The sequence below is a fragment of the Micropterus salmoides genome, unplaced genomic scaffold (assembly GCF_014851395.1).
Source record: "Micropterus salmoides isolate LMB-PRFRI ecotype aquatic unplaced genomic scaffold, ASM1485139v1 Ms_hic_scaffold_19, whole genome shotgun sequence".
Taxonomy (NCBI): Eukaryota; Metazoa; Chordata; class Actinopteri; order Centrarchiformes; family Centrarchidae; genus Micropterus; species Micropterus salmoides.
In genome coordinates, this window is record NW_024041039.1 from 6,947,248 (window position 1) to 6,975,216 (window position 27,969).

The window sequence follows — 27,969 nt, forward strand, 5'->3', positions numbered from 1 at the left end:
GTAAACACAATCTTCAGTGCATATATTGAGTCTACAAATACAAGTCAGAAATAAGCCAGGGAAGTGAAGGAGTTCTCAAAAAGGAAATATAACCAAAACAGGAATTTAAATAAATATTTTGTAAAGTTTACAAAGGTCATGTGATTTAACAGCCTTTTGGTTTGTACACTCGAGGTATAAAAAAATAGTAGTATGTACTCGTACTACCAGTACAAATACTATCAACATGTTTATGTTTTATTAAATAAAATTTAGAATAAAATGTAGTTTTTATACACCAAAAACCAACTGTCCATGTACGTGGACGACATGCAACAGTGGAGTCAAATTGCATTAAGTCTTTAATTGAAATTGCTAGTCTATTGCTGCTATATCTATTCAACTTGTCAAAGATGTGATGATTTGTATTATTATAGTAACACAGACATTTAACAAATATATGAACATAAATAACAATGCAAAAGTGCATATTTCAGCATAAAATTGTAACTTTTGACTGCTTTGGGGCTTTCACATAGTATTGTACTCACGTACTGTAAAGATATCTAAAACTAGAACTATATAATCTGTTACATTTGGTTGACATTGATATGTAACTCAAACTATTCAATATTAAGTTAGATAAGAATAAAAATATTCTACCAGGTTTCTGCATACATGTAACTACAGTTATAAATACCACTGTGAGTATTTTCCCTCTGTTGTTCCTAAAATATGTGTTTTGTTGTTAGTTTTCAATATTTGAGCTCAAATACATAGCATAACATGTCATACAAAATATAATATTCCATATTGTCAGGTGTGGCATTTTAATCCTTTGTTGCATGGTATCCACCAGGTATCCACATAGAATTTTGTAAAAAAAAAAAAAAAAGGTAAATGTATTTCAGTTTTAGCCCAATTTTGAGTAATAAAAAGAATCTTAAAAATGTCTAATAATTTTAATAATTCATCCATGAAAGTAACTTACTGCTAAGTTACCAAGTAGGTGCCAATCAACGATTATGGGAGATATAGTTAGCTAATAAACTAATATTTTTATATTATCTTAAGTTAGTAGATACAGTTAACTTTGCTTAAAATTTGGACATAAAATCCCAGTTTCATGTTTCATCTTTACAGAATAACCGATGGAATAAACAATTTCTGAGAGCACATTATGGAAAAGAAGCTAACAAGCTAACATTAGCTTGCAAAGGGGCGGGAGTTCTGCTCTCTCTTTTTTTTTCAAAATAAGAGTTTAAAGCTCTTCGCCTCAGTTCGCCTCCTCTCGGTTGCGCATTTCCGTCGCCTTAACGTCACTTCTGGATGTCAATATGCGGCTTGGTGCGGTGCTGGGAAACGGGAACCACTGGAAAGATGTAAACCAGGTAACCAGCGAAGACCAGCCTCAGTGAAGACGCTAATCTCCAGAGAAACTGTACCTTAGGTTCGACAAACGGAACCGCACCAACGGCCAGCTCGTTGAGTCGCTATCCCCGTAGCAGCGGAGCGCTTTGCCTCAAGCAGCCATCTTTTGTGAGAGAATGTACGGGGCGACACGGCGGGCCTGCTCGGGCTCCGGCCGGGGCCGGGGCCTGCTGATGCTGACGACCGCGCTCTTGCTCTCGGTAATCGGGCTGCTCTCCGGGCTGCCTGGCTTAACCGAGGCGAAGGAATGTGACAAACCATGTATGAACGGCCAGTGCAACGCCGCTACTGGCAACTGTGTCTGCTTCCCCGGCTGGGTTGGGGACCAATGCCAGCACTGCGGAGGGCGATTCAGGTACAGTGAACACACGGATGGGAGAAAGCTGCTTTTATCACAGAGATAGGGTCTGTATCTAGACCAAGTTTGCCTTGCTTTGTGCCAAATATTTGCTAATTCAGTGCTGAGACTGCTAGTCAAGAGGTGCCGAGCAGTGCACACCTGAGGCATTTATATAGCCCGGTCTACTACTACTACTACTGCTGCTACTACTAACAGTTACTATTGCTACTGACGTTACCATTAGGCCGCCGTTATCCTGGTTAAAATGCAGTACATGTTATTAAATATACTGAATATTGTAAAGTATGTAATTTGGATGATTTATCATACGGTTTATTTGACTTGCAGTTGAGCAATATCGAGCCTCAGTGCCTTTTCACCTTCATTAGTGTCACCATCTTCTCAATCACACACCCAAATCTTTTTCACTCTGACCCAAACCAAGTGATATCACCCTATTTCTGAACACATCACTGAATTGTAAGGTGCTAGTGCTGCTTGACTATGAAGCATTATTTTCTTTATCTATACTTTGACCTTTTTGTTACATGTTTTGGTGATAAAATGTAGTGATAAATTGTCTATGCAATTTCATAATCTAATTGCTTGTTTTTTATGAATAACTTCCTTAAACCCAAATGTGTTAAATTCAAGGTAGGCAGTATTCAACCCCTATTTTTATTTATTTAACTTTCTATGCTTTCATACAACTCGCCCAGGTATTCATTTCTAATTAGATTACTCTGGAACACATGTTGATCGCAGTGGTTGTATTTGTGAGGATGGTGCGTTGGCAGTGTCTCCTCTGCTCAACAAGAACAGAGGTGGTAGCTGCTGGAGATCTCAGCAGGGAGCATAGATGAAGGTACAGTCCAAACAGGCTTCTTTTTTGTGATATTATCAGGCCTGTCAGTAAGACTGTTTTGTGTTGCACAGCTTTACAGGACTGTAAATACAGGAGGTGTCAGGCTTGCGCTGAACCAGGATTGGACTGGATGATTTCTGATCTTCTCAAGTGTTTAGATAACAGTTATCTATGGAAAGCCATTTAAGTTTAAACCCCACCCAAACTGCACACCACCTATTCAGTAAACAGACACCACCTTTCCAGTCATCCTTAGCTGCCATCTAGCGCAGATTGGACAGAAATTCAATCACCTCTGTTAAAATGCAAGCAGAGCAAGAAAGGCCAAAACAGACAGTGCAAATAAGCTAAAATCTAATCACCTAGCCGGACAGCGTGCTGTCGACTGGGTGGCACGTGATGTCGGTAGGATGACGAGATGATGGGATAGGTGGTGTCTGGTGGTGTGCAGTTTGGGTGGGGTGGGTTATCCAGTAACAGGACTACAGCATCTCAGGGTCAAAGTACTAGAAATTGCTATGCACACTTACTAAATCGATTTTACAGCTGAGCCGTAAAGGTTAGTGGTGATGGTCGAACCTGTGTAAACATCTGAGAGGTGGGAGGAGACCACTTGATAAACCCAATAAAAAATCTGTTCTCAAGCTCCCCCTTTCTGTTAAGCTGATGATACACGGGGCAACTTTTAGAGCAATCGTGCAGGGCAACGTTGCCGTCAATGGTAATAAGTAAAGATTACTACCGTAATCCCCATCCCCCACCACTCCACCACCCGCCCCGCACCGCCGCTATCTGTCCAAAACATAGTCGGACTTGCCACTAGCAAGATTGCCCAGCAACATTGCTCAAAAAGTTGCCCCGTGTATCATCAGCTTTAGTGTTGTAGTACTCGAGACCGGTCTTAAGACCACTTTTTGATGGTCTTGGTCTCGTCTCGGTCTCAACCCCATTTGTACTCGGTCTTGGACATTGAGGACTCGGGATTTTATTCCAAGACCGTAACTCTGGGAATATCAATAAATTGCTTTTGCATTGTCTGATTTATTTAACATCCTAACTTTGTTTGGATGTAAAACGTATTGCTTCAAATGCAACCAATAACCCTAATTAAAAACTTGTTGTTACCATTAATAACTGTCCCCCCTCCCCGGATGGTAAGCATGGAAAAGGAGTGTTGAATAAAGATGCTTACGTTGATTTCAGCTCTTAATGTTTGTATGTGGGTGTTTTAATGGGAATGTGGATCATTCAGATCAATTTGAGAAGTACCTTTGATCTCGTTCCAAATTTTTATTGTGTGTCATGTAACGTGGGGAACTGGTCTTGGTCTTGACTCAGTCTCGCCCTCCCTCGGTCTTGGTCTTGACATGGTCTCTGTTTGGGCGGTCTTGACTACAACACTACTTTCTGTCCTAAACAAAGGATAGTGACACTTTGTACTGTGTAATGGCAAATGCAGTATGTAATTGAAAGGTGTCAAAACTCAATAAGAATATACAGACAGTCATTGCTGCACATCTTGTCCTCTGCTCCCATTAAAGTGTCACCTCTCATTACTGTAGTTTATTGTAGTATTAGAGATGTTCTTGTGAGGAAAATTGTCCTACAGCACTTTGTGACAGCTTAAGTTAAACAAAATCAATTGTGATTACGCTATTGGCCAGTTTTATTTAGGCCTGTGCCCTTCTGCCTTTCCTGCCAAGATAACATAAACAAAGCTGTTCATTAGAAAAACAACTTTTTTTTTTTTCCAAGTTCATTTTCCTTGATTTAGACAAATTTGAGCTCAAACAGTAATGTTATCCTTCTGCTTCTGCCTTCTTTTTTTGGTTGTTAGCAAGCTGATTTTGTTCCAACATTGTGATGAGCTAAGCATGTCTGTGCAGCTGAAGTGTGGACATCAGGGTGTGCCCTATTGCCAGGCCTCGGCTAATTTGTTTTCTGTAGGGGATCCAGGGTCTTTTTAAAAAAGTGATATTCTCTGTCATGCTGTCTCAGCTTAGTGTCAGCCTATTAGGTCAAAAAGCAGAGCTGGTAGGAAGCCTGCACATTTATGCATCCTCAGGATCGGTCGTGGTCAAGGAAAAGAAAACTGGAGCTATTTGCACATTAGCACAGCCGATTGCTGAGCATATCTGAACAGGTAAAATGGAGGCTGAATAGCTGCTGAGCTTCTAATGTTTCAGAATGGCAAGGTTGAGTGCTCTCTGGGTGAAATAGCTCGTCTTGGTTGTGGTTAGGAGCTGGGAGCCCGTTGCACTCAAGTATTAATTGTATTGTAACATGGTGGCTCAGTAGTTAGCATAGAAGTCCTGAGTGCGAGTAGAGTGGATCAGTGATTATTTTCATCCATAAATTATATTTGAGTAATCTAATTGTTATAAAATAAGCACAAATGCCCACCACAGGGTTCCAGAGCCTTAAAGTGTCGTTGTCCAGTTGCTTATTTAATCTAAAAAACAGTTGTAAAACCTAAGGGTTTGGTTTGTAATGATGTGAGAGAGAAAAATATTGCGTGTGTGTGTGTGTGTGTGTGTGGACAGATCTCACAGAAAAGGCCTGGGCACTACTGGATTAGTTGATAAGTTCTTTAGTTATATTATAGTTATATAAATGAATGTCCTTAGTCTGGATGGACCATTGGTCGGACCAAAAAAAACAACAATTTGAAACATTACCTTGGGTTCTGAAATATTATAATAACCATTTTAACTTCCTCCTGACATTTTGTACACAGAACAACTAATTCCTTATTCTAAAAATGGACTAGTTTATTTATAATGACGATACTCGTTAGTTGCGGCCCTATTTGGATGGCCCTATAGCCTGCAGATCCTCAAGTATAATATGTTAAGTATTAGGCATACATTAGTCAAGTTACTGGTCCTTTTAAGTTCCTGGGAACTGATATAGCACTGACCACAGGGCTAATTTCAGAGAATGAACGTCACTATGGGGATTATTAAACTTTTTCAGATGTGGTGGTACGGAAAACTCTCTGCTTTGTGATCCCAGATTTGCCAGGAGTCGAGACTCTGTTGTTTTGTTAGTGTGGTCAAAGGGCCGATAGTTTTCTGAGGAGAGCCTGTGGTCTGAGGCCGTGTTTAGCATACAGACAATGCTACCATACAAGAGTGGTTGAATGCTGGTAAGAGCAGCTTTCTGTTGCAGGGTCGTGCAAAGATGGAGTCCCGGCTAGCCATGAGGGCCAAAATCAACATGAAGGGAGGGGGGAGGGGGAGGGGGGCAAAAACTAGACTGGTGTGTTTTTTGTTGTTGGTTTAGGTCATACAAATGAGATTTTCTTTTTCATCTGAGGATATTTTGGACTTGTGCTTCTGTGTAGCCAATTTTGTGACTCTTTCCCATGGGACTCAGTGAGTGGATCTTTTGGAGCTGGGCAATATGTTTTAAAATTTATATTGCATATTAATGAAAATATTTGATATGAAGTCCAGCCCTAGATCCGTCTAATGTCTACTCATTTAAGGTTAATGGTAAGACTATCTGGGGGGGGGGACATCCCTGTTGTAGATCAGATCATGGCCACAATAGCCATCTTTATGCTTCTTGGCACAGAGTCCCAAAGACATGCGACTGTGCTTTTGAATTTTTTTTTAAATTATTAGTATGAGATGGAGCGTTTGCAGAGACCTACTTGTTTTTTTAGTAGGAACTGAGATGAGAGCCAATCTTCAAATAAATTCCTTGTCCATTTCACTTTAAGCCAGTGAAAGCCTATGCCTCAGACGCATGTTCATGTCCTGGCACCAACTCCGACTTCCCTAATTTCTAATGTAATTATTGTGTACCTCTGTGCCACTTATGAAGTAACTGAATTTCCTGCTCATCGTCCATTGCTAGCTAGCAGTGTTGTCTATTTTTCTTGTCTTTTTCCCAGTGCTTTGCCACATTCCTCCGCGTGTTACCACCACCAATCAGTGGAATGGCCTGAAAACGGCAGCACGAATGTGTATCATTGCCACTTGCATGCATTTAAGCCTTTTGTGCAAGTGTATGGGATCCCAATAAAACAAAAAAGACCCTCTCTTAAATACATTGCTCCATAGTGGTTAAAAACACAATGTACTTTTTTCGATCGACTAATTGACAAATCTTCTAATTGTTTCAGCACTAGTTTGTATCTTTCAAGATCTCGAGTTCTGACCAGGGTGCAGAAATAATAAACTTTTAAGCAACATCTCATCTACTGATACACTGCTGATACATTTGTCCTGGCCTGAGAGCAGCTTTTGTTCTTGTATATTCAGTTTCATAGCTTGTTGCTTTGTTGTTGGCTTTGTTGTTGTCTCTTGTGTAGTCTGCATATTGGTCCACGTTCATCCTCAGGCGCTCTCTGGAACCTGTTTGAAGGCTGACCTCGCTTTACTAAAGGCCCCGCTGAGCGACCAGTCTGCCTGCCCTCTGCAGAGACTAATGGTTCCCACTGCTGCACTACTGATGTATTATTTTTCAGCTTACTTATGCACAGGCACAGAAATTCGTCCCATCCCTTTCCACAGCTACCCAAACCCAGAAAAGGGATTTATGACGTTTTAACCGCAGGTATTGGATGGAGGCCACGGTGGCTGAAATGGCAGTGGGTAATCTATTTAAAAAATCTGAATGTCAGTATAGAAATCTTGTAAGGTGGCATCAGTAAACTGCATTCAGCATATCTGTGATACTGCATATCAAAGGATAGAATTTTGTTTGTGCAGATTAGGTGAATCTACAGTGGGGATGGGATGCATTTTAAGGCTGATGAAAGGATAGATTTGTACATTAAAAAGCTCTCAAAGTGCAACTGTAACTCAAGTTAAAAACACTGAGGTGTGGAAGCACAGTAACTTGGAAAATGGCCACTTCTAATAATTTATGAAATATTTATTACACAATAAAACTGACTTAAAACTTCATGAGCAGGTTTTGGGCGCACAGCCTCTGTAGATTTGTTGCCAGCCATGTTTCACAGCTTTCCTCCTCCGTGGCTGCTGCTGAGTAACTTTATATCATCTTATGTATCTCTTAAATATTTTGGCATGACAACATTAACAAAGGAGGGTTGCATATTTATTTACTTATTTTGAGTGCATATTTTATGTACCACACTCAACCCTAGACTGCACACAAGCAATTCCTTCTAGGCCTGGGTCATTTAAAAAAACAACAACAAAACAAACTTATGTGAAATGATCCATTATGTCCATCACTATTATTATGCTATATCCCAATACAAAGTGTAATTTGTCACCCCAAATATTCCCTAATTGACTTAAAATCTCATATCAGCAACTTCTCCAAGTCCAGTTAGACAGTCAGAGGGGGAAACCTTTTTTGCCTCTGTAGCATTTACTCTGTCTGAGCACACGACTGTTGCCGCCTTTGAATGAGAAATGGTGTTTGCTCTGCTCTCACGCCGCACCAGTTTGCCATTTGCAGAGCACTTGGCTCTGCTGCAGGGATACTGTTTGCATGAGAAGGAGCCGTTGTTGGACATTACTGTGAATGCAAAGCTCTACTAATGTCAATACAGTACAGGCACCCACTGGCTTATTCTTTATCTGGCTCATTTTTGACATCTTCTGTTTGACAAGATTTTATTTTAAGTATAGTAGGACACAGGTGCAGAAACTGACAGTTATAGCATAAACTAATTCTGTGCTATAATGCTTTACAAGGGTCAAAAGACTATATTGATGTTTTTATAGCTTGGTTGTTACTTGGCTACAAATCACATGAACTTTACAGTACCTGTGACCGTTCCAAAGCACACCTTATGTTTTTAAATGTATTGACCTAACTCCAGGAAAAGTCCTTGCTTGCAACACAATAAAATATAGGCAGCCAAGGGTCAGAATGAATTTGTATCTCTGACCACATCAAAAATCAAAAGTGCTCATAGTTGTTTATACACATGAGCTGAATTCAAAGATCTAAGACTGTCTCTTTGGACACGAAAGACCTATTTCTCTCATTGTTTACAAATGTGTCAATCGGTGTTAGTGAGCACTTCTCCTTTGCTGAGATAATCCATCCATTTCACAAGAGTGGCAAATCAAGACGCTGATCAGACAGCATGGGTATTGCACAGATGTGCCTTAGGCTGGCCACAATAAAAGGCCACTTGAAAATGTGCAGTGAAACTACTTTCTTCTTATCCTGAGTAAAAGACATTTTTTTTTTTTTTTTTTTTTTTTAAGAAAGTGACATTTCTACATTGTACTAGCATGGCAGCTAAAATTTTAAGTGGGGATTTGTTCACTGGATCATTTCTCTTTCTTGTGCTGCTAAGAAAGCACTAAAGTATAATTTGAGTTATAGGCTTGAGAGTTGTGTTTTGTTGGGTTCAGGACAGTCTGGAGCCTCTCGTCCTCTGAGGGAGCTCTGTTTGTCTGCTAGCTGGGAGAGCTGAGAGTCCCTGCAGGCCCATGGCTGTATTAACACTAAGAGAGGTGTAATTATAGCGTTAGTGTACTCGTTAGCTAACCACTGAGACTTGCCTTGTGAAAAGGGCTGGATGAAACTAGTCTCTTCAAACATGTACAGTACGAACAGTGAGCCAGCAATATTCAGCAAAGCATTCTGTGTGGTTTGAGAAATAATTTATCCAACAAGTTCAGTTTCCATCAAAAAATAATATCTAATTGGAGGTTAAACCCTTATTTTACTGACTCTCTAAGAGATTTGAGCTGATGAATGCGTCCAGCATTAGAGCATAGTTGCAAAGTAGAGTCATATATTGGCCTGTGAAGTTGTTATTAACTTAACAACACCCTTGGCCTTGGACTCTTGAGCTGCCTGGCTCACACAGCTGGGGCTATTGGCATGCAAAGCTTTCAATAACAAGAAGTTGCCGTAAATAACAAGGATTTCCCCAAAAGTCCTGGGTATAATTTATGTTTGATTTCTAAAAACAGATTTCATCTCATCTGTGCCTAAATGGAAGTGGAGTTTTGATTGACTTCAATTTATCCACATTAAGTTGAAAAAAGTTACATATATTTTGTCAAACTGTCAAGCACTTGATGATTTATCTGTATTTTTTCTTTTTTTTTTCTTTTTTTTTAAGCGTTTCTATAGGCTGGTATATTCATCGTGCTGCGCAGATCCTTAACTGGCTCCTGTAGCCGAGCAGGGGAGGAGTGTGTTCTCTGCAGCTTTCTCAGTAGACTTTAGTATGAAGCGGTGCTGAGAGACTGTTTTGGAACAAGACTGTTTCTGGGTGTGTTAGTAGAGTCATTGCACCGCGAGACCTACATCAGGAATGATACAATCTCTGACTGCATCTAAGTGTCCCCCTGTGTAATTCTGCTCCACTCTGCTGCTGTGTCATCAAACTGGAATTGATCAGGCAATAACAGAGGCCGGGCACACTACTGTACTATTAGTGTTTGCGGCTGCCTGTCATGGTGTCGGCCTCAGATAATAATTTGCTTCGAGGTTAATTCTCAGCCACTTAGCCGCCCTATATGCTGCTTGCTCACCTACCAAGAACTAAAAAGTGAAGCGGCAGAAGTCAGTGTTTACCTGTGCTCTCTGCTCTACTGACCTACTCTTTAGCAATGTTTTATGTAATCATGTCTACGGTTGCTACAGAACATGCTTAGAAATTATAACTAAAACGTCAATATTTTAAATTTTATTTTAAATTATTATTTTTAGATAATGACATGAAATTCATATCAGATTTTGCAAAGTTTACTAAACTGACTTTTACCAATATTCTAGTGCTGGAATTCTTTGACTGAAAATAAATTATTGTAATGATTAAAAAAATAAAGTATAATAAACATTTAGTGTATATAAGTATAAGAACAAAACACTTTAACTTTTTCTGACTACAAGGACATTGAAGTTATAACAGTAGTCCTCACATAGGCTGGAAAAGAAAGTTTTACTTGATAAATGACCAGGGCCCAGTTGTTCAATAAGTTTAAGTTGGATCAGAATGATCTGGATTCGGAAATCCCATGTTTTGCTATCCAGGATCACGTAACCCCTCTTACTGGTTTTTTTTAAAGCAACATTGGATTGGATCACCCTGATCCAGATACAAACTTTTAAGGATTACCAAATCTGGATTTCCAGTGCTCTAAATGGGACTACAGATCACAACGCTGTTAATTATATAAAGACCAACAGGTAGAACAGCCAGTGTGGGGTCACTTTTTTTTTTTATTTGAAGAGACAGAAAATGCACAATAAAACAACACAAACATTTCTTTCCATTTTCTTTAAACAGTCAGACCATCTGACCCACAACATATCCAAGAAAAATTAACAAATATACATTATTCACAGATACACTGTGGATATTTTGAGCAATAGTTAAAATAAAGATCATCCTAGTTCAGAGAGCAGCTTTTGGCTTTTAAGAGGCTGATCTCCGAATGAGGGAATGACTGGACCTGCAATAAGGGATGAACTTGTTACAAACTACTTTTGAATGGTTCTCTGTTGATTGTGCCTTTTTTTAAAATTAATTTACTGTGATAAGTTTAAATTAAATGCATTATTTTTGTTTGCTATTGATAGCTGTTTGGGGGATTATTTATTCTTTTACTGTACTGAATGGTTTATAGGAAATGTCTACTTTATCTATTTTATCATTGTAAAGTTTAAACAAATCAAGTGCAAAAAATAAATAAAACTAAAAATGGTGTATTATTATGTATTATTATTTGGAAAGTGTTTGTTTAAGTTTTGACATTTTGTTCCTAAAATCCACACTGAATCCAGCCTTCTGCTGGGATATGGATTTTTTTGGATCAAAGGGATTCCAATCAAATTAAAGTTTTGAACAACATAAACTGAAGGTTTGATCCAGATCAAAAACAGCACTGGATTAGGTAATCTGATCCGATTTCAGAATCCTTTTTTTCATTAGAACAACTCATTTTCAAGATTTGATTTAATCAGTTTGATGGGTAAAAAAACATATTCCTGTTATAGTGATGAGTTCCATGTGGATCCATTTGGCTTTCTTTTCTTGTTTTCATCCTGCTTTTTAATGTGTCGCTTGCATTTTGGAAGATTCAGTGGTGCCAGCCTTTGTTTTACCTCATACCTGCCGCATCACATCACACCCATACTGGGAGTAGAGGACGCAGTTTCCAGGATCTCAGCTTTTTTAGAATAAACCAAAAAAAGTCGCACCTTTTTTTAATTCTGTAACCTTTAAATCTCTTTTTCTCTCCTCTTCCTTTCTTTCAGGTTGACGGGGCCCTCTGGTCATCTGACTGATGGTCCAGGGAACTATAAGTACAAGACCAAGTGCACCTGGCTGATCGAAGGACAGTAAGTAGAATGCAGATCCAACACCAGGGGAGAAATACCAGATTAGAACAGGACATTGCAATTATACTGCTCCTTAAAGACTTTCTTAAAGAGCTGAGAAGCTGTCCGACACTGACCAAATTCCTTAAGGAGTTTGGAAAATCTTTTCCTTAACAGCACTAGAAATAGGACAAGTTAATCAATATACTCCAGACAGTTTATGTGTTGCACACGTTGTAAATGTTGATCCAAAAGCAATATGAATCCATTTTTCAAATGATCTTTGGAGGTGGTCAAACATCTCATCTGCTTAAATCGTCCTGGGCAAAAACCCTACACATCTGGTTTCAGTGTCAGACACGCTGTATAAAACCGATTTTTTTTATTTTATTTCATCCATTAAATTTGCTGCTGCCATTATGAAAAAAGACTACGGAAGGAATCCTAAAACCTTGAGACAGTTAAGAGATGGATTGTGAAAAACGAGGCAGCAACTCAATATTGCAACGGTGCTCATAATGATTGTTATATACAGTCTGTACTGCAGTCCTTCACTGAGATACATCCAGCATTAGGAATTTACAGTATCCAGAAGATGATGGATGAAAATGAATGGCAAAGTAACCATAAGAAATTCAATACTCCTCCTCTATTGTTTTAGTCAGCAAAACCACCCTACAGAATATCGATTTTAAACGATGATTCTTTATTCTTTTGGCCGCCAGCTCATCCCTACCATAAACTCTTTTATTACATTTGCATTTTAGGCATTTGGCCAACACTCATTTACAGGGATTAGCCGTGGGTGACTTGGTTGGGGCTCATGAGGTCACACTAATGTTCTCTTGGACAGGACGTGTAGATGTTACAGGGTTTTGAACTTCTGACCCTCCTGTTCCTTGATGGCTTCTCTAATCATCATTCACACTGTCATCCAGCATTTTTATTACATACTAATGGCACTTTCATATGCTGTCTTGAGACCTCAGCCCATTCTTAACAGGAGGTTAATGCAAAGGCACGTGCACTATATGCATTAAAATGACAAGAATACTTTAAAAGAGTTTTATAAGCCTTGGACATACAGCCAAGCTGTCTGTGTGTTTGATGAACTGACTAAATGTTTAATAAAATGACTGAAATGGCTGATCTTTGTGAGATCCCCCCCAGACACTTCTTACATTTGATTTTCTTTAATTTAATCAGTCACAAGCCTTCTTTTCTAATCTAAAATAGGGGCTGCTTTCATTTCTCAGTTTATTTGTCTGCTAGGGGAGGGTGGAATAGCCGGCGCTTCGCTATAATAAATACAATTTTGAAGATATTTCCTGTACATCTTGTACCCTCCATTGTAGAAATGCTAAATGGGCCTTTGTGTTTTTCCCTCCTCTTTTGAATGATTTAATTTTGCAATGTTAACCAAATTTAAAGCAGAGACCGTTTTTTAAGGATCTCTTGAATGCATTCAATCAAAACCTGATTAAACGAGCATGTTTTTCCTGTTTTGCTGTCTGCTGTATCTTTGTGCTTAAAAACACTCTTTTGCAATGTAAAATGCGCAATACCAATTGCACTGTATCTGTTACATTATACAAGACAACTTTTAGTATAACATTTAACAGCTACTTTGCATAGATGAGATATTCTATGATTTCATAAAAGTATGGAGACAGGGTGGGGAATTGCCACCAGACAAATACTAGTGAAGTTTTGTTGTAGGTGGTGAACGTTTTTACAATATCACCTAGTTAATTATCTGCCTTTTTATGTTCTTAAAATCCCATTTATTCTGCTCATGTAGTGAATGTGGGTGTTGCATTTTGCACTCGGCCTCTTCAGCTAGTGAAATAGTAACTTTCAAAACCTGTGTGCAGCTCTCGTTAGTGCGACCATGAATGGCAGTTTGAGTGTTTTGTTTGAAATTAAGTTGGAATTCTAAGCAGGAAAGTTGGCAAGGCTACTCATTTCCATAGTTTCCGAGACTCCGTTATCAAAATAACATTATGGCCGTACGTACCGGTGCATAATATTCAAACATAATGAAATACAGTTTGTCAGGATTCCACATAATTTTTTTTTTAGAAAACTGTTGCATGGGTAGTAACATTTTGAGTTTGTGTACCCGGCTTGTTTGTCTTTTTTGTTTTTTTTGTGTCTGGTTTCTCAGAGTTGGATGAGTTGGAACTGTGTTTAATAAAAAAAAAAAAACGACTCCAATGCTAGACCGCAATAGTTAAGTCATAATTTTGAAAGTGTGCTTGTTGCACCAACTTGCAAGTGGATCAACTGTCTTACAAGCTCTGTGTTTGTACTCTGAGTTAGAAAATGTATTTGGTTCCATATATGAATGCATCCAATACATGGTGTTGGTGAATTACTGATATTTGGGCTTATACTGATAACATGGGTAGACTTGTTGGTCATTACTTTAATACCAACCAAAATCCCTCCTACTAATATTGCTGTTAGAAGGGTTTGGTTTGTAATGACCAATCCAGACAGAAGTTCTCATCTTCTTCCTCTGCATGCGTGTTTTCCAGGCCTAACGCTATACTCCGATTACGCTTCAACCACTTTGCCACGGAATGCAGCTGGGACCACCTTTACGTGTACGATGGAGACTCAATTTACGCCCCCCTTCTTGCTGCTTTCAGGTACGTCTACTGGATTGACTGAAGTTTGTTTTTTAGCGTTCAGGTAACCTCTGTGTGGACTGGGTTTCCTGAAGGGAAATCAGCCTCCTCTTTTCCTAATTAATCCAAAATGTATTCACTTCTGTTCTTCTCATCAGAGCAGGAGAGCCTCTAAAAATCCTGTGAATTAAAATTAAATTAACTATCAATTATGTTTCAAACTCACCATTGAGAGACTAATAAGAGTTTTGCCGTGGTAGAAAACTCTGTGAAGATTAGGATTTAACAAAGCATTATTAAACAGACTGTTGTGTTCAGTAACAGCCTGACCTTTTAAACACTGGCAATGGCACGGTGATGCAAAAGTGGATAAGACAAATGATAACCCCTAGTTGTTTGAAAATATGTTAGGTTTCACTTTTGTCTTTTATTATTGCAGTGGTCTGATTGTTCCTGAACGTTATGGGAATGAGACTGTTCCTGAGGTGGTGTCTCAGTCCGGCTACGCCCTACTACACTTCTTCAGTGATGCTGCCTACAACCTGACTGGCTTCAACATTTCCTACAGGTGAGAGAAGCGCAGCATAAAAATGGTTTCTTTCAACACTTTCTGCATTTTCTTGTTTATAAAAAACAAAGTAAATACAGAGGTAATGTTCAGATTGAAATTGCATGCTGGTTCCATATTTAGAATATAATTAAAGCATCTTCCAAAAAGTTTAAAGTTAACTCCACTTAAAAAAAAAAAGAAAAAACTAAAAAAATCAATTATCCAGTTGTCTTAAATGAAATTCTCTTCTCTTCTTGATTTTTAAATCTTAGCTGGGATGGCAGCTTCCACATATCTAATGACTCATAATCCTCTACAGCCGAGTGTTTAGCTGCCAGGCATCTCTCAGGGTCAACACATGCATTCATGATGGTATCACTGGATAAAAGTAACTAAATAAAATATATAGACAAATATATTGATACTGAACTCACAGAGATGAGAACCTGAGTACAAATCATATCTGTTTTAGTGGCTGTTTAAGATTTTTTTTTTTTTTTAGGTGAAGGGCCCACTTCACACCCTTCCTTGGGACATGATGACTCATAGAAAGCTATCACTTTCTGCATGATTCAGTCTGTGCGCTGGCACGGCTGGTTGACAGTACTTAGAGGATCATGTCTGGCTGCTGCCGTCCATTTGCTGCAGTATCTTTTTGTTGCATCATCACACCTTCTGCCAGTCAGGCACACTGTGGTATGTTTGTGTGTTTTGGTTGCAGCCAAAACGGGTTTGGTGCCTGCCTGCTTTAGAGGGGTGCTGACATGAAAACTAGATGGAAGAAAAGACATGCCATAATAATTAGGATAATATTGAGGCCTTTTTGGACAAGAAAGACCAAAATGAGAATTTATAGAATTTAAATTTTATCATGAAATTTAGTGTTAGAAATGAGTAATTCCTTCTGGAAATTTCAATGAGGGTAATACAACCACACACATCTAGAAAGAAGCATTTAAATATAGTATTTAAATACTATAAATGCAGTGGTGTTACGGCCTTTCTTTGCTTCCATACGCTATAATTACTTTAGCTATAACCAAGCAATGTACAGTCACATTTACTTGGCTCATTTCTTTTTTGCTGGCCAGTGATGACACTGTAAGGTTACAGTCTGGTACAGATACTCTATTGTAGCATTTGTAGGTCCTCTGTGGATATACTGTTTTGGTACTGATGCTATAAAAGCACGTGTGGGATTTTAAGGACCTTAAAACATAAAATGTAAATCTGTTGCAACTAGCCGCTGGGCTGAATCATAACATCAGTGCTGTTCATATTGTGAAGCAGTGTGGAGGCCAAAGAAAATACACAATGTCATGAAAGACAGAATAACATAATTTATGGATTTGTGGGTCCACAGCCGTGGCTGTCCATCCTTACTGACCTTACTGTCAATCTGTTTATATATTGTGCGGGTCCACTTAAGGTCAAGATTGAACTCCTCTCTTCTCCTCATTAAGACTACCTTTCACCTCTCTAAACCCAGCATCAAGGAACAAAATTCCAGTTTCAAGTGGAGCTTCACTCCACCCATGTGTTGCATTTCCTGCAAGCTTTCTTTTCTTGTGAGCTGTCAATGTCATGAGTCTGTATCTGACATTAACTTTTCAGTTGCAGCAACAAAAACCCTTTATCTCATTATATTGTGCTTGCTCACAGATCTGGAAACGCAGACGACATATTAAATCCCATGTTTATACAACTTGGGTGCAAGACACCATACCCACCGATGGATAGATCAAAGTAAACTTTGCACAAGTCAGAAATAGCCAGACATGTCATTCAGCTAGTTGCTTCGGCTTACATAAAAAGGAAAAGTATTCTGAAAACCAGAGTGGAGCCTGTTTCTTCCAAACATCTGCAAAGCACACAATAGACCCCTGCGATTTTTCCTTAGCTCATTGGTACTGTCGCCATAGCGATGAGATTGGAGTTGGGCTGTGAAACACAGAGTCGGATGAAAGCAAAGTGCCCGCAGGCCCCCAGTCTTTGGTGTTTCTGGGAGAGGTGGAGGAGCTGAAACATCAAACCATCAGGCTGCTGAAGGAGCATGAAAGAGTGACGAGGGCTCTTTGTTTTGTCGGTCTCTCTCCCAAATATGTTTGTCTTCAGGTGCAAAAAAACTATCATCTCACTTCACTCTCTTGTTTGATGGATGATAATGTTTCCAAAACAAAGCAAAACTTTTGACATTGACATGTTTACTCTTGCTATCAAAACATTAGGGACATTTTCTAGACTTGTACACAGTTTGCAGTGTTTTCCATAGTAAAGTATAAGTCTGGCAATATTCAATATTATTCATATGGTCAACAGATTCCATTAAAAGACCAAAACCAACAATTAATTGATTAGTATTGTCTAAGAATCCAAAGTGTGTGTGTACACTTTATTTCTGATGAGCGGTTGGCACCTTACATGGTAACCTCTGCCATCAGTGTATGAATATATGTGAATGTGACATGTAGTGTAACAACAACTACAGTCTACCATTTACCTACCATTTTAGGAAATTACAGAGCTCTAAATAAAAAATGAAATTATGCAGTATAATTGTGACCCATCTCTTAAGACTCACAGCTTCAGTAGGATATTTTTAATTGTATATCTTTGCTGAAGGTGTAGCAAGGTGGGTGGAGACTCCAACAATAACAGTGGAAATTTATTAGGTTGTTTTTGCATAGTTTTCACTCCCTTAATTTGCGAGCTTATGGCACTGTCACTGCATGTCTTAACATGTTGTTTGGACATTCAATGAGCTGATTTACATTTGTCATAATTGTATACGGACTTTTGGTGCAACCACTCTCATTGGTGGTGTTGTACTAAACGTGTTAATATTGCCATTTAAATTTCACCAAGAGAAAGCAGCCCCCTGAAGAAGAACTAAAGAAGGCAACATTAGCTGATTGGGAGGCAATCATCTGTTCTGTTTAAATTGTTTAAATTCTGAGATATATAAATCTACTGGAAAAACTCTGTTTCTAGCAGTATGTATGTGATGTTTGTACGTTTTGAATTGACTGAGGTATGATTCATAGAAGAGGTAGTTTGATTGTAGAAAACGTGTCAATTGGCTGCTAACAGAAAGGACCTGTTGACAAACATGGAGAGTGTCGGAAGTGCAGTTTTACTGCAGATTGGGTGTGCTTACCATCTGCTCTTCTGTACCTGTGGTGATTTTATGTCTGCCAGTTACCTCGGCCTCTAGCACGATGCTGTTTCAGTGCCCACTGAGATGAGTGACGAGGCAGGAGTTTGACCAGCTGATGAGGGAGGACAATGCCTATAACAACATCTTCTACTGATTTCGTGCTAAAGGGGAAATGTTGCATATTTTATCTTTAAGCCTGAAGACAGCTGAGCCGCTGCTCGCACAAAAGCATGTGTAACTCAGAATAAAACCTCAGGAACACCGTTCAACAACTATGTCTCAGGCAGGATTTGAATCCTCGTTTCTCTCCGTCATTGATACCTCCTCTTTCCTCCCTCCCAGGGTGAATACATGTCCCAACAACTGTTCCGGCCATGGCAAATGTCTTGTGGAGAGCTCCAATGGTTCGGTCTACTGTGAGTGTCTAGCCAACTGGAAGGGGGAAGCCTGTGACATCCCCGTCTGCCTGGCTGACTGTGGCTCCCCTGAAAGAGGTCACTGCGAGGGCAAGACCTGCGTCTGCATGACCGGATGGCAAGGTGGGCTGGCACTGCATCACCATTGACTTCATTGTTCCATAAACTACGCTGGTTTGAATAACCACAATGTCATCAGATTGGCTACAGCAGGCTCACACATGCCAAACCCTCCTCAGTGACTTAAATAAGCTTCTCACTGGGTCTACATGCTATGTGAATAATGAATGGTTGCTTTAGTCCAAGGGGGTAGGTAAATCATATATTTAGCTGCCAAGATTCACTTTTTACTTTTAATACAGTGTGACTTCTTCTGATATTCCTATTTTATAGAGCAGGTATGGTGCTTTCAGTGGTTAAGAAAATGAAGATTTGATTGCGCAACCCTGCTTAGGCGTTGGTCTGTTTTTTAGCCAGTCAGTAAAAGACTACAGAACATATATAACTAGCCTAGTTCCAGACCCCTGCATCGCTGCCCACATCAGTGTTCATATAGAATGAATGAAGTCAAACAAAATACCAATTCAGTATGATTATCTATCTGTTATTATCATATTATATAGCACTATGACTACCTCGGTTATATATCAAAGTGCCCAGTGTACCACTCCTTTTTAGAATGGTGGTGCATAGCTGTTACGGCTGTATGTGTTTCCCTGCGCTGTGTCCGTGTTTTCTGTCCTTCAGTTCTGCTCTGGGAGTGCTCCAGCTAATTACCGAATAAGGTCCACCTGGCCTTGGAAGGCGGGCTTTAAAAGCTGCTGTGCAAGTGTCAGGAGGGCACCCTTCTTGACTTGGGACTGCTAGCCTTGCTGCCTCCCAGCTGGGGCATTTTTGTGTTGTGTTTTTGGTGTTCTTAATTTATTGTCTAGTTATGTTAATAAATTCCCTTGATTTGGTTGTTTTAAAGGTGTTTATTTGTGTTGAGTTTGGGGTGTTGTTCGTCCCATGTTGCCACCAAAGGGTGGGACGTAACAAATGGGGGCTCGTCCGGGATAGAACAACCATAAAGATGTGCATCTGATGGCCTTGAGTGTAGTGGTTGTCTCTTTTGTTAGAATATCTGTAAGTTGTGGCTACATGTTGTGCTTTTGACTGGTAACTCAGTAGCTTGGGAGTTTTGCTGTTGAGCACTCTAACTAGGTAGCCACCGGGCAGGTTTAAAGAACTTGCCACTTTGTTTTTTTGCCTTTCTTATTTTTGGTGGCAATCCCGAGTGGGGGCACGCTTCAGTGGATCGCAACAATAGCTCACATAATTGGGTAAAAACATATAATTAAGACAGAGAAACTATATTTAGGTTTTAATGAAGCAGTATATACATTATTTGGCCTGGTTTCCTGCTGCCTGATGACACAACCCCACCATTCAGTAGTGAGGGATGGTTTCCATTCAAAGGTTAAGGCCAATCCCAGTCTAAAAGAAGAAAGAAGAACAATTTTATGGCGGGATCTCTTGAAAAAGATCTAGTAAATATCCAGTGCAGCTGAACACTAAGCAGCTCCAATGAAGCAGTTGGATGTTTAGGAAAGAGTGTTACTGACGATCTGTCCAGATTTTTCGTGTTTATCTGGTGATTCAACCCAGTGCCTCTTCAGCTTTTAAACCTCCACCACTGTTATTGAGGCTCCCGCTACCCCCACAGCATCCATCTGCTGTAACCTGATGGACTTGAAATGAACTGTTTGCAGAATCAGCTTCCTCATCTTTTTGGTTGAGTCATGAATATTGAGTCTTTTTTCCTTCTCTTTTTTTTTTTGCTGATGACCTGACACTACTGTATCCTTTTTTGAATCAGACCATATGGGCGTTTTAACCGCTCTATTGCTTCTTAAACGGCTCCACTGCACCACTCGGCACAATCAGAGACAACGGCTTAATTTAACTGCAGTTATATCAGCAGCTCCGTGTGCTCCCGATCTAATTACCAAAGCTGAGGGAGTTGAGAAACAGACTGGTGTTTTCTTTAGCCTTTATTACCCTGTCATGGTGTGTTAGCCAAGGAATAGCACACTTAGTGTACTCTTTGCTGCCAGCTTCCAAATGAACTCATTTTCATCTTCACCAAACAGTCCAAAGCAGAGACAGATGCCTGTTTAGTCAAGCCAGCCTTGCATTTAATCTCTCTTTCACAGATGCGTAGCCTTCAACAGATTACTTCTTGAAGGGAGGCTAAGGCTGCGTTTGTTTTATTTATGGAAATGCCACCAAGGTGCAAAGGTAATTTTGTTTGCTTAGCGATGCTGGAGTCAGGTTGAACAATATTAGCCACTGGGGATTTTGTTTCAGCGACTGAACAAAACAACATGGGTAATGGGTAACATGACCTTGATTGTCGCCGAGGATCACAACACTTCCTTTCCTGTCACATGGCCACTTCTGCATTGTTTTGATAATGATCAATAAGGAACTCCCACAGTGGCTGACATCCTGTTTCTGTTGTAAGATGGAGTGACGGAACCACTTGGTTGATAAATGTTTTATTGCAGGCAGGTTTCATCTGCACCACTCATCAGGAAGGATGGACAGACTGTAGATGAACAAGATCAACAAACTGCTCCCAAACTGCACCACAACCTGTGATTCAAAAGATCAACAGGACAAAACCAATCTTTGTATTTATAACTGGGTAGTTGTTTGCCAAAAAACATCTCTGAATCGTTTCCCTTCATTCAGGAGCGATTCCGGTTTATGCTGCAGTTATTGTTCTTGACCTGTAACATGGGAAGACAGTTTAAAAGAGTAATGCCACTCGCATCCGTAAAACCTTTTAATAGTTATTGTCTCCTGAAAGAATGTTCAAAAACTTTAATCACTCCAGACAACAAGTAAAGCTTCTGTGACACATCAGTTTTTCTCTACACAGCTAATAACATAACATTTCAAAAACTTCAGGAGCTAAATGACTCCTCACCTGCATAATCGCTCTCAGTGATCTAAAGACTTAAAAATGTTTCTTTAACCTCTCTGCCCTTTTTTTCACCTTTCGCTATCATAATTCAAGAGATAAAATCAAAAATGGATCATGTTTGTTTGTTTTTTTTTGTTGCTTTTTTTTTTTTTTTTTTTTACCTACACCGGTAATTCATGAAAAGCAGATGTCCCCAATATTTATACGCTCTGCATGGCTACAAAACTAATGAAGCCTGTAAAAGTTTAATCCTCCACTTTTTCACAAGCCAAGAGCTTTTATGCTGATTCATTTTATTGGTATTTTTAGTCTCTCTGAAGGCAATCTGTTTTATGTTCCTCTGTGTTCATGTCTATCATATATAGGTGCAAAAAATGAATTGACTGCACTTCTGCATCGTTTAATCTCCTGTGGAGCCCTGACATTGTGGGTTTCGTCTCTCTTCAGGTCCAGACTGTTCTGTCTCAGTCCCTGCCAACTCCTCCTTCTGGAGTCGGGAGGAGTACACTGAAGCTGGGTTGGCCAGGGCCTCCCATAAGGCCGTGGTTGACCAGGACATCATGTGGGTCATCGGAGGCTACGTCTTCAACGCCTCCGACTATCACATGGTCAAAGCGTAAGTACTCTCCCCTGTGAGCATCTACGCTCTGATTTGAGCCATTTGGCTGCTTGCTCGCATCCAAGAGAGTGCAAGACATGAGTCCTCCTGTTGCTATGAGACTGCAAGGAATGTGTTTTTGAAACACAGCGTCTCTGTTGTGAAATTTGTAATATTTTTAACTTGCATGCCTGTTTTATACAGAGTACTAAAGGGTTATTTGGCAATTAGGGCTATCAGGAAGATAGGTGTCAAGTGCAAGATTAAAAAGAGTAATTAAAAAGAAAAGCAAGTGAATTTCCCAAAATGTTGGACTGTTAGATATGTGCATGTGGTACAATGTCAATAAAATAAACTTGCCGCATTCATTTACCATTAAATCTTAAACTTAAATATGCCAAACACGCATGATGCTGTGCTTTAAATTTTTATAAATGTGGTTTGAGCTACTGCAAGTAAACCTGTATAGAGCGTTCAATCCCTGTTCCAAGCTACATATAGTGCCTCATCACCTGCTGTAAGGTGCAACTGCCCAACATTGTCTGTAAAGTTATGAGTAAGGTGCCCATTTCTAACTATGTTCTCCATGGGCTTTGTTTTTTATACATATAACTTACTTTGACATGTAAAAATGATAGAATAGATCAGGACATACTAATGCACATACATAAAAATATTCCTTGAGGAGTTTCTTGAAGCTGTTCGGTCATGGTTGTCACACCTTTTTGTTTTCTTTCTTTAGGTACAACCTCAGTAGCAAGAGCTGGCTGACCCTTGACCCCTCCGTCAACACTGTCACACCACGATATGGCCATTCACTGGCTCTGCATGAGGTAACGAGGTATCTCTTATGTACCACAGCATGACTCACTACTGTATATTTCACTAATATTATAGTGCATTTTACAAAAAAAAATTCTGCCAACTCTGGGATATGAAGAAGCCTCCAAAAGAAGATAAAGGAACAGATGACATCTAAATTAAATCGAGGCACTGGCAGAAATATAATGTACTCCCTGTCCGTGTATTTCTGCTTTCAGTGGTGTATTTATCTGGAACTAATACATAAATATCTGGGTTTTGATATGCTGCAGTGAAGTGGTGAAGCAGTTTCTTTTCAGACAGAAAGACTGTTAGGAGGTGCTGATGGAATAATAAATCAGAGCGAGGAGGATTCAGAGGAAGAAGCACTCTGTCTGCTCTGTGGTTTGAGAGTACCTAATTCGAGCTCCAGAGTTTTTGTAATGCACAAATTGCATCCTGGTGCATGAATGGGTCTTGTAAGTCAATGTGGACTTGCAAGACAAATCTGAAATCAAAACCGTGGTGATACATAACAGATAGAAATCTTGCAAGAGCAGATAATGTACTAGTTCAGGCTCTCAAACACACACACCTTACTGTCACTACTAAACCTGGAATGGAGTTTCTGTGACTTTCATGAGTCCAGTAATTCTCTTTTCTCTGAGATGATATGATAAGAGAGGGTTCCTTCAGCTTAAGGCAAGTTAGATTTAAGACTTAAGACATTTTAATGCCTCTCGGAATTAAATTTCAATTTCAAAAATCAATTTTACAATAACTAAAATTGAAGAAAAGAAAAATATGAACATCAACTACTTAGGGTTAGTTTGTCTAAATGTTTGTAACATAAAACATGACTTTTTTGGAACATTGCACAGAATAGGTTTCCTCCTCCCTCATTTGACTTGTATGATTGGGATTTTGTCACTATGTTCAGACACCACCTGTGTAGGCATAAACCTGAATGTTGTTCTGAGATCTGTTGCGGCCTCTCGTTCGGCGTGTGGGATTCCACTGCCTTGATTCCCATTGTGCTGAGTTTGAAAAACATTTTGCAAAAAATACACTGAGCCTTGTATGCATTGCCTTGTACCCGTTTCAGCCATGCTGCCAAATCCTGGTTAAATGGCAAAAGTTTTTAGGAATCTGCATCTTCCCCCTGTCTTCCAGGGTACACTGACGACAAGCTAGCAGACAATCTGTCCTCCGCTCTAACAAAATATGAGTTTTATTGGTTCTGCTATCCTGAGCTGCGTGATGTTGATGCGCAAGGCATTTTTTAAGACTTTTGAAAGATTAATTTAAGACATTTTAATACCAATTAAGGCCTTATTTTTAGATGAATGAATTCAGTGCCTTTTTAAGACCTTTTCAAGGATTTATTAATAGAAAATCAACCAAATTCAAATGAATCCCAAAAACTGAACAAATCAGTTGTGATGCTCACAATCTGAACTACAACTACTGTTTGTAATACCACAAGTACCCAACCTCAAGGAGTTAGGGAGACTGCACACACATTATCAAGTTACATGAGTAATTTATTCGTCATTACTTTAGTATAAAATCAAGGCAGTAAAATGAGAGGCTCTTAATATCAAGAGACATTATTCTGTCTGACCTCCAGACTGTCGTCGGGTCTATTTAGTGGTGAAACTTGTTCTGTAGGAAACAAGGTCCAGGGAATAATAATAAACGTGGTATTCAAAACTCAAGGACAGATGAAAGTTATCAGTGCGCAAGGTTGTTATGCCTTGATGAATCCCTGTGTATTTTGCTGTGTTTCATTTTTAATAATTGGATATCATTGTAATGAAGGTGCCAGGCTTTAGCTCAGTCAATGAGGTACAAAGTGTATCCCAGTTCTTGACCAGCATCCTATGTACTGATGGTTAGACCAGCAAGTGGACAAACCATGTGTGTTTCAACAGTTCAGGCTTTTCCTTTTAAGCCGATTAACCTGCTTTTCATCAGGATTCACCAGTTTAATTGAACACAGTGTGCCTGAACTTCCCAAAAAATAGCAGAAGAAACAAAATACACATGCAAATAAAGGAAATAAAGTTGCATCGAACTAACAGAAATAGGAAGTTCATTTGTCAGCGTTATGTGGAAAAAATGGTCGTCAGTTTAAGCTTATAATGCGCTTAAAAAGCTCTGCCTAAATTAATTAATTAAGTTGTCAAACTAAAGCATGGTATTTTACAGACGGACAAATGTGTGAAAAATATTATTTACATTTATTCATTTAGCTGACACTTTTATCCAAAGCCACTTACAATTGCTATACATGTCAGAGGTCACACGCCTCTGGAACAACTAGGGGTTAAGTGTCTTGCTCAGGGACACAATGGTGGATGGTATTTTAATGTATTTACAAACGTATTTAAATGTATGTATAACAAACTTACTTTTAACTTTTCGGGCCGTAAATATAACCAGTAATCTAATTCTGCGCCATGGTTTGTCTTTGTTTCTTCCAGGGGAAGATCTACATGTATGGAGGAAAGATTGACTCCACAGGAAACGTGTCCAGCCAGCTTTGGGTTTTCCACATTCAGAACCAGACCTGGGTCCTCCTGAGTCCCCGGGCTAAGGAGCAGTATGCCGTGGTGGGACACTCGGCCCATATTGTGCCTCCCATCCAGGAGGGTGCCAGTCCCATCATGCTGGTTCTGTTTGGACACTGTCCTCTGTACGGTTACATCAGCCAGGTGCAGGAGTACAACATCGGTAAGTTGAAGGTGCTGTTGTGGGTTCAAGCAGATAGCTGCAGGTTCATGTAGTGTTAAAGAGAGACCGTCCAAAAACAAAAACTCACACTTGAATCTTTCATCTGCCATGTGTCGCTGAGCAGTGCACCCAACTGCAGCTGCTCCCGTGCTTTAACTAATACCTTGGCCTGGATTTTGGTATCTAAATAAATCAATTTCTAACAGGAAATTAATACTGGCCTCCAAAATGAAGTTAACGAGTTTTGGACTCAGGTGGTGTGTTAATCTAATCCACCAACTTTGTTGGCAGGCAGCCAAACTTAGTTTAGAGGTCTCATTGTCTTCTAAAAGCCAATCTGTCTGAGAAAATGGGATGAATTAACCTGCCGCTGAGGCCGACGGACAAGAGTGCATCTGTTATTTGCTTACAAATGAAAGTGATTTGGTTATTATCGTGTCCTGAGTGAGCTAAGCCAATATAAAATCTGATGGCGGTGTGATGCTACTTTTGTACTTGTTAAGCATTTTAGGAACAATGATACAAAGATTTACATTTGCTTAACTCTGTTTTCCTAATAAAATGTGTTGTAAACTGAGTTAAGCTGTAATTCCTTCCACTGCATCCCTGCTGGGACTAAAAACCCAGTCCTCCACAAAAACACTGAGGCATTTCTTAACCTTCTTAAACTGCAGTTTCAATTTACTTTCTTAGTGGTATTTCATTAAATTGTGATAAACTTGGAGCAGCTTTCATGTTGCTCAGTAAAATGTTTGTGTGACCCTCCAGCCAAGAACACCTGGAGCATGGTGTCACAGACGGTGCTCTGGTCCAGGGCGGCTACGGCCACAGCAGTGTTTTCGACCCTAGCACCAGAGCCATCTACATCCACGGAGGCTACAAAGCCTTCAGTGCCAACAAGTATGGCCTGGCTGGAGACCTGTACAAGTTCGACGTGGACAAGAGAAAATGGTGAGATTTATACTGACAATACTGTATTTCGTACAGACACACATGCAACAGGAATTTTGGTGCAGTGTAATTTGATAGTGCACTTCATTTTAGGAGGTCACAAGCAAGAAAAGTTTGGAATCAGTGCAACACACAACACCCCAGATATGTGCCATAATACCATACCATGAGTCAAATTGTAAAAAGAGTCTCAAATTAGGTAATCCATCACACAGAAGGTTTATCATATGAAAACATTGTGCTTTCTCTGAAATCTTCTCTGTATCATTGTCACATTTTATAATGAAATGGTCATTATCAAATCATACTGTCAAACCGTAACTAAAGCTGATGATACACAGAGCAACTTTGCCCCAAGATTGCCCAGCTTCATTGCTCAAAAAGTTGCCCCGTGTATCATCAGCTTAACCTCATTAAAACGGAGTCTGCAGTCTACAAATAGCAACAAGGGAAAAAAAGTGCAATTTATGCAAGAAGTCAGTATTTGAAATTACTTTTTGGGGAAAAAAAAAAAAGAAAAACAGCTGTTTAACAAAAAAGGAGAACAGATGAAACTCATTTTAGCAGCCACACTGCCTGTCTGAAGTAACAGATGTATAACTTCTATGTGTGATTGTGCAGGGTAATTCTGAGAGACAGCGGCTTCTTCCGATACCTCCACACAGCGGTGATAGTGAGCGGGACGATGCTGGTGTTTGGAGGAAACACACACAACGACACGTCCATGAGCCACGGTGCCAAGTGCTTCTCCTCGGACTTCCTGGCGTACAGTCTGGGTCAGTAACACACACATGTTTACTCGGGATGTGGACATTTAATAGAATTACTTTAATTTCCTGGAGATTTGCTTTAACTATGACTTCTACTTGCCTAACCCTAAGCTTTACCACTGACCCAAAAATTAGCTTTTTCCCAATTGAGGGAAAATCTTTTCAATTTGAACACACACAAAACCACAGCTCCTACGGTCTGCATTCTCAGCTTCACTCAGGATTTTCTGCTAATCCTGCATCATCTTTTTTTTCCTGCACTGAGCTGCTTTGCATTCATACAGTCTCGCAGTCTCACACCTGGGAGCTGCTCAGTACAACTGCAGTGTTTTGTTGTCCGACAGTGAGCGGCTCCTCTGGAGCAAGAGAAGGTCAAATGTCGCAACTCGATGTACATGAGTGGGAAACCACAGCCCCTTTTCATACATAATACAAATAATTTATTCTTCAATTTTCCAGCAGTGCAGTGTTTTTGCATGTTCACACTAATAT

General features: G+C 39.6%; 1 protein-coding gene across 1 annotated transcript in view; it reads left to right on the forward strand.

Moving 5' to 3' along the window:
- The first annotated feature begins 1,526 nt into the window (after positions 1–1,526).
- atrn (attractin) overlaps positions 1,527–27,969 on the forward strand; it is a 134,611-nt gene continuing 108,168 nt past the window's right edge. Inside the window, 11 exon segments of the mRNA XM_038728005.1 lie at positions 1,527–1,765; positions 11,832–11,915; positions 14,435–14,548; positions 14,967–15,095; positions 18,577–18,773; positions 22,069–22,237; positions 22,962–23,052; positions 25,507–25,756; positions 26,525–26,545; positions 26,548–26,707; positions 27,329–27,483. Coding sequence (XP_038583933.1) covers positions 1,527–1,765; positions 11,832–11,915; positions 14,435–14,548; positions 14,967–15,095; positions 18,577–18,773; positions 22,069–22,237; positions 22,962–23,052; positions 25,507–25,756; positions 26,525–26,545; positions 26,548–26,707; positions 27,329–27,483 — 1,609 coding nt within the window.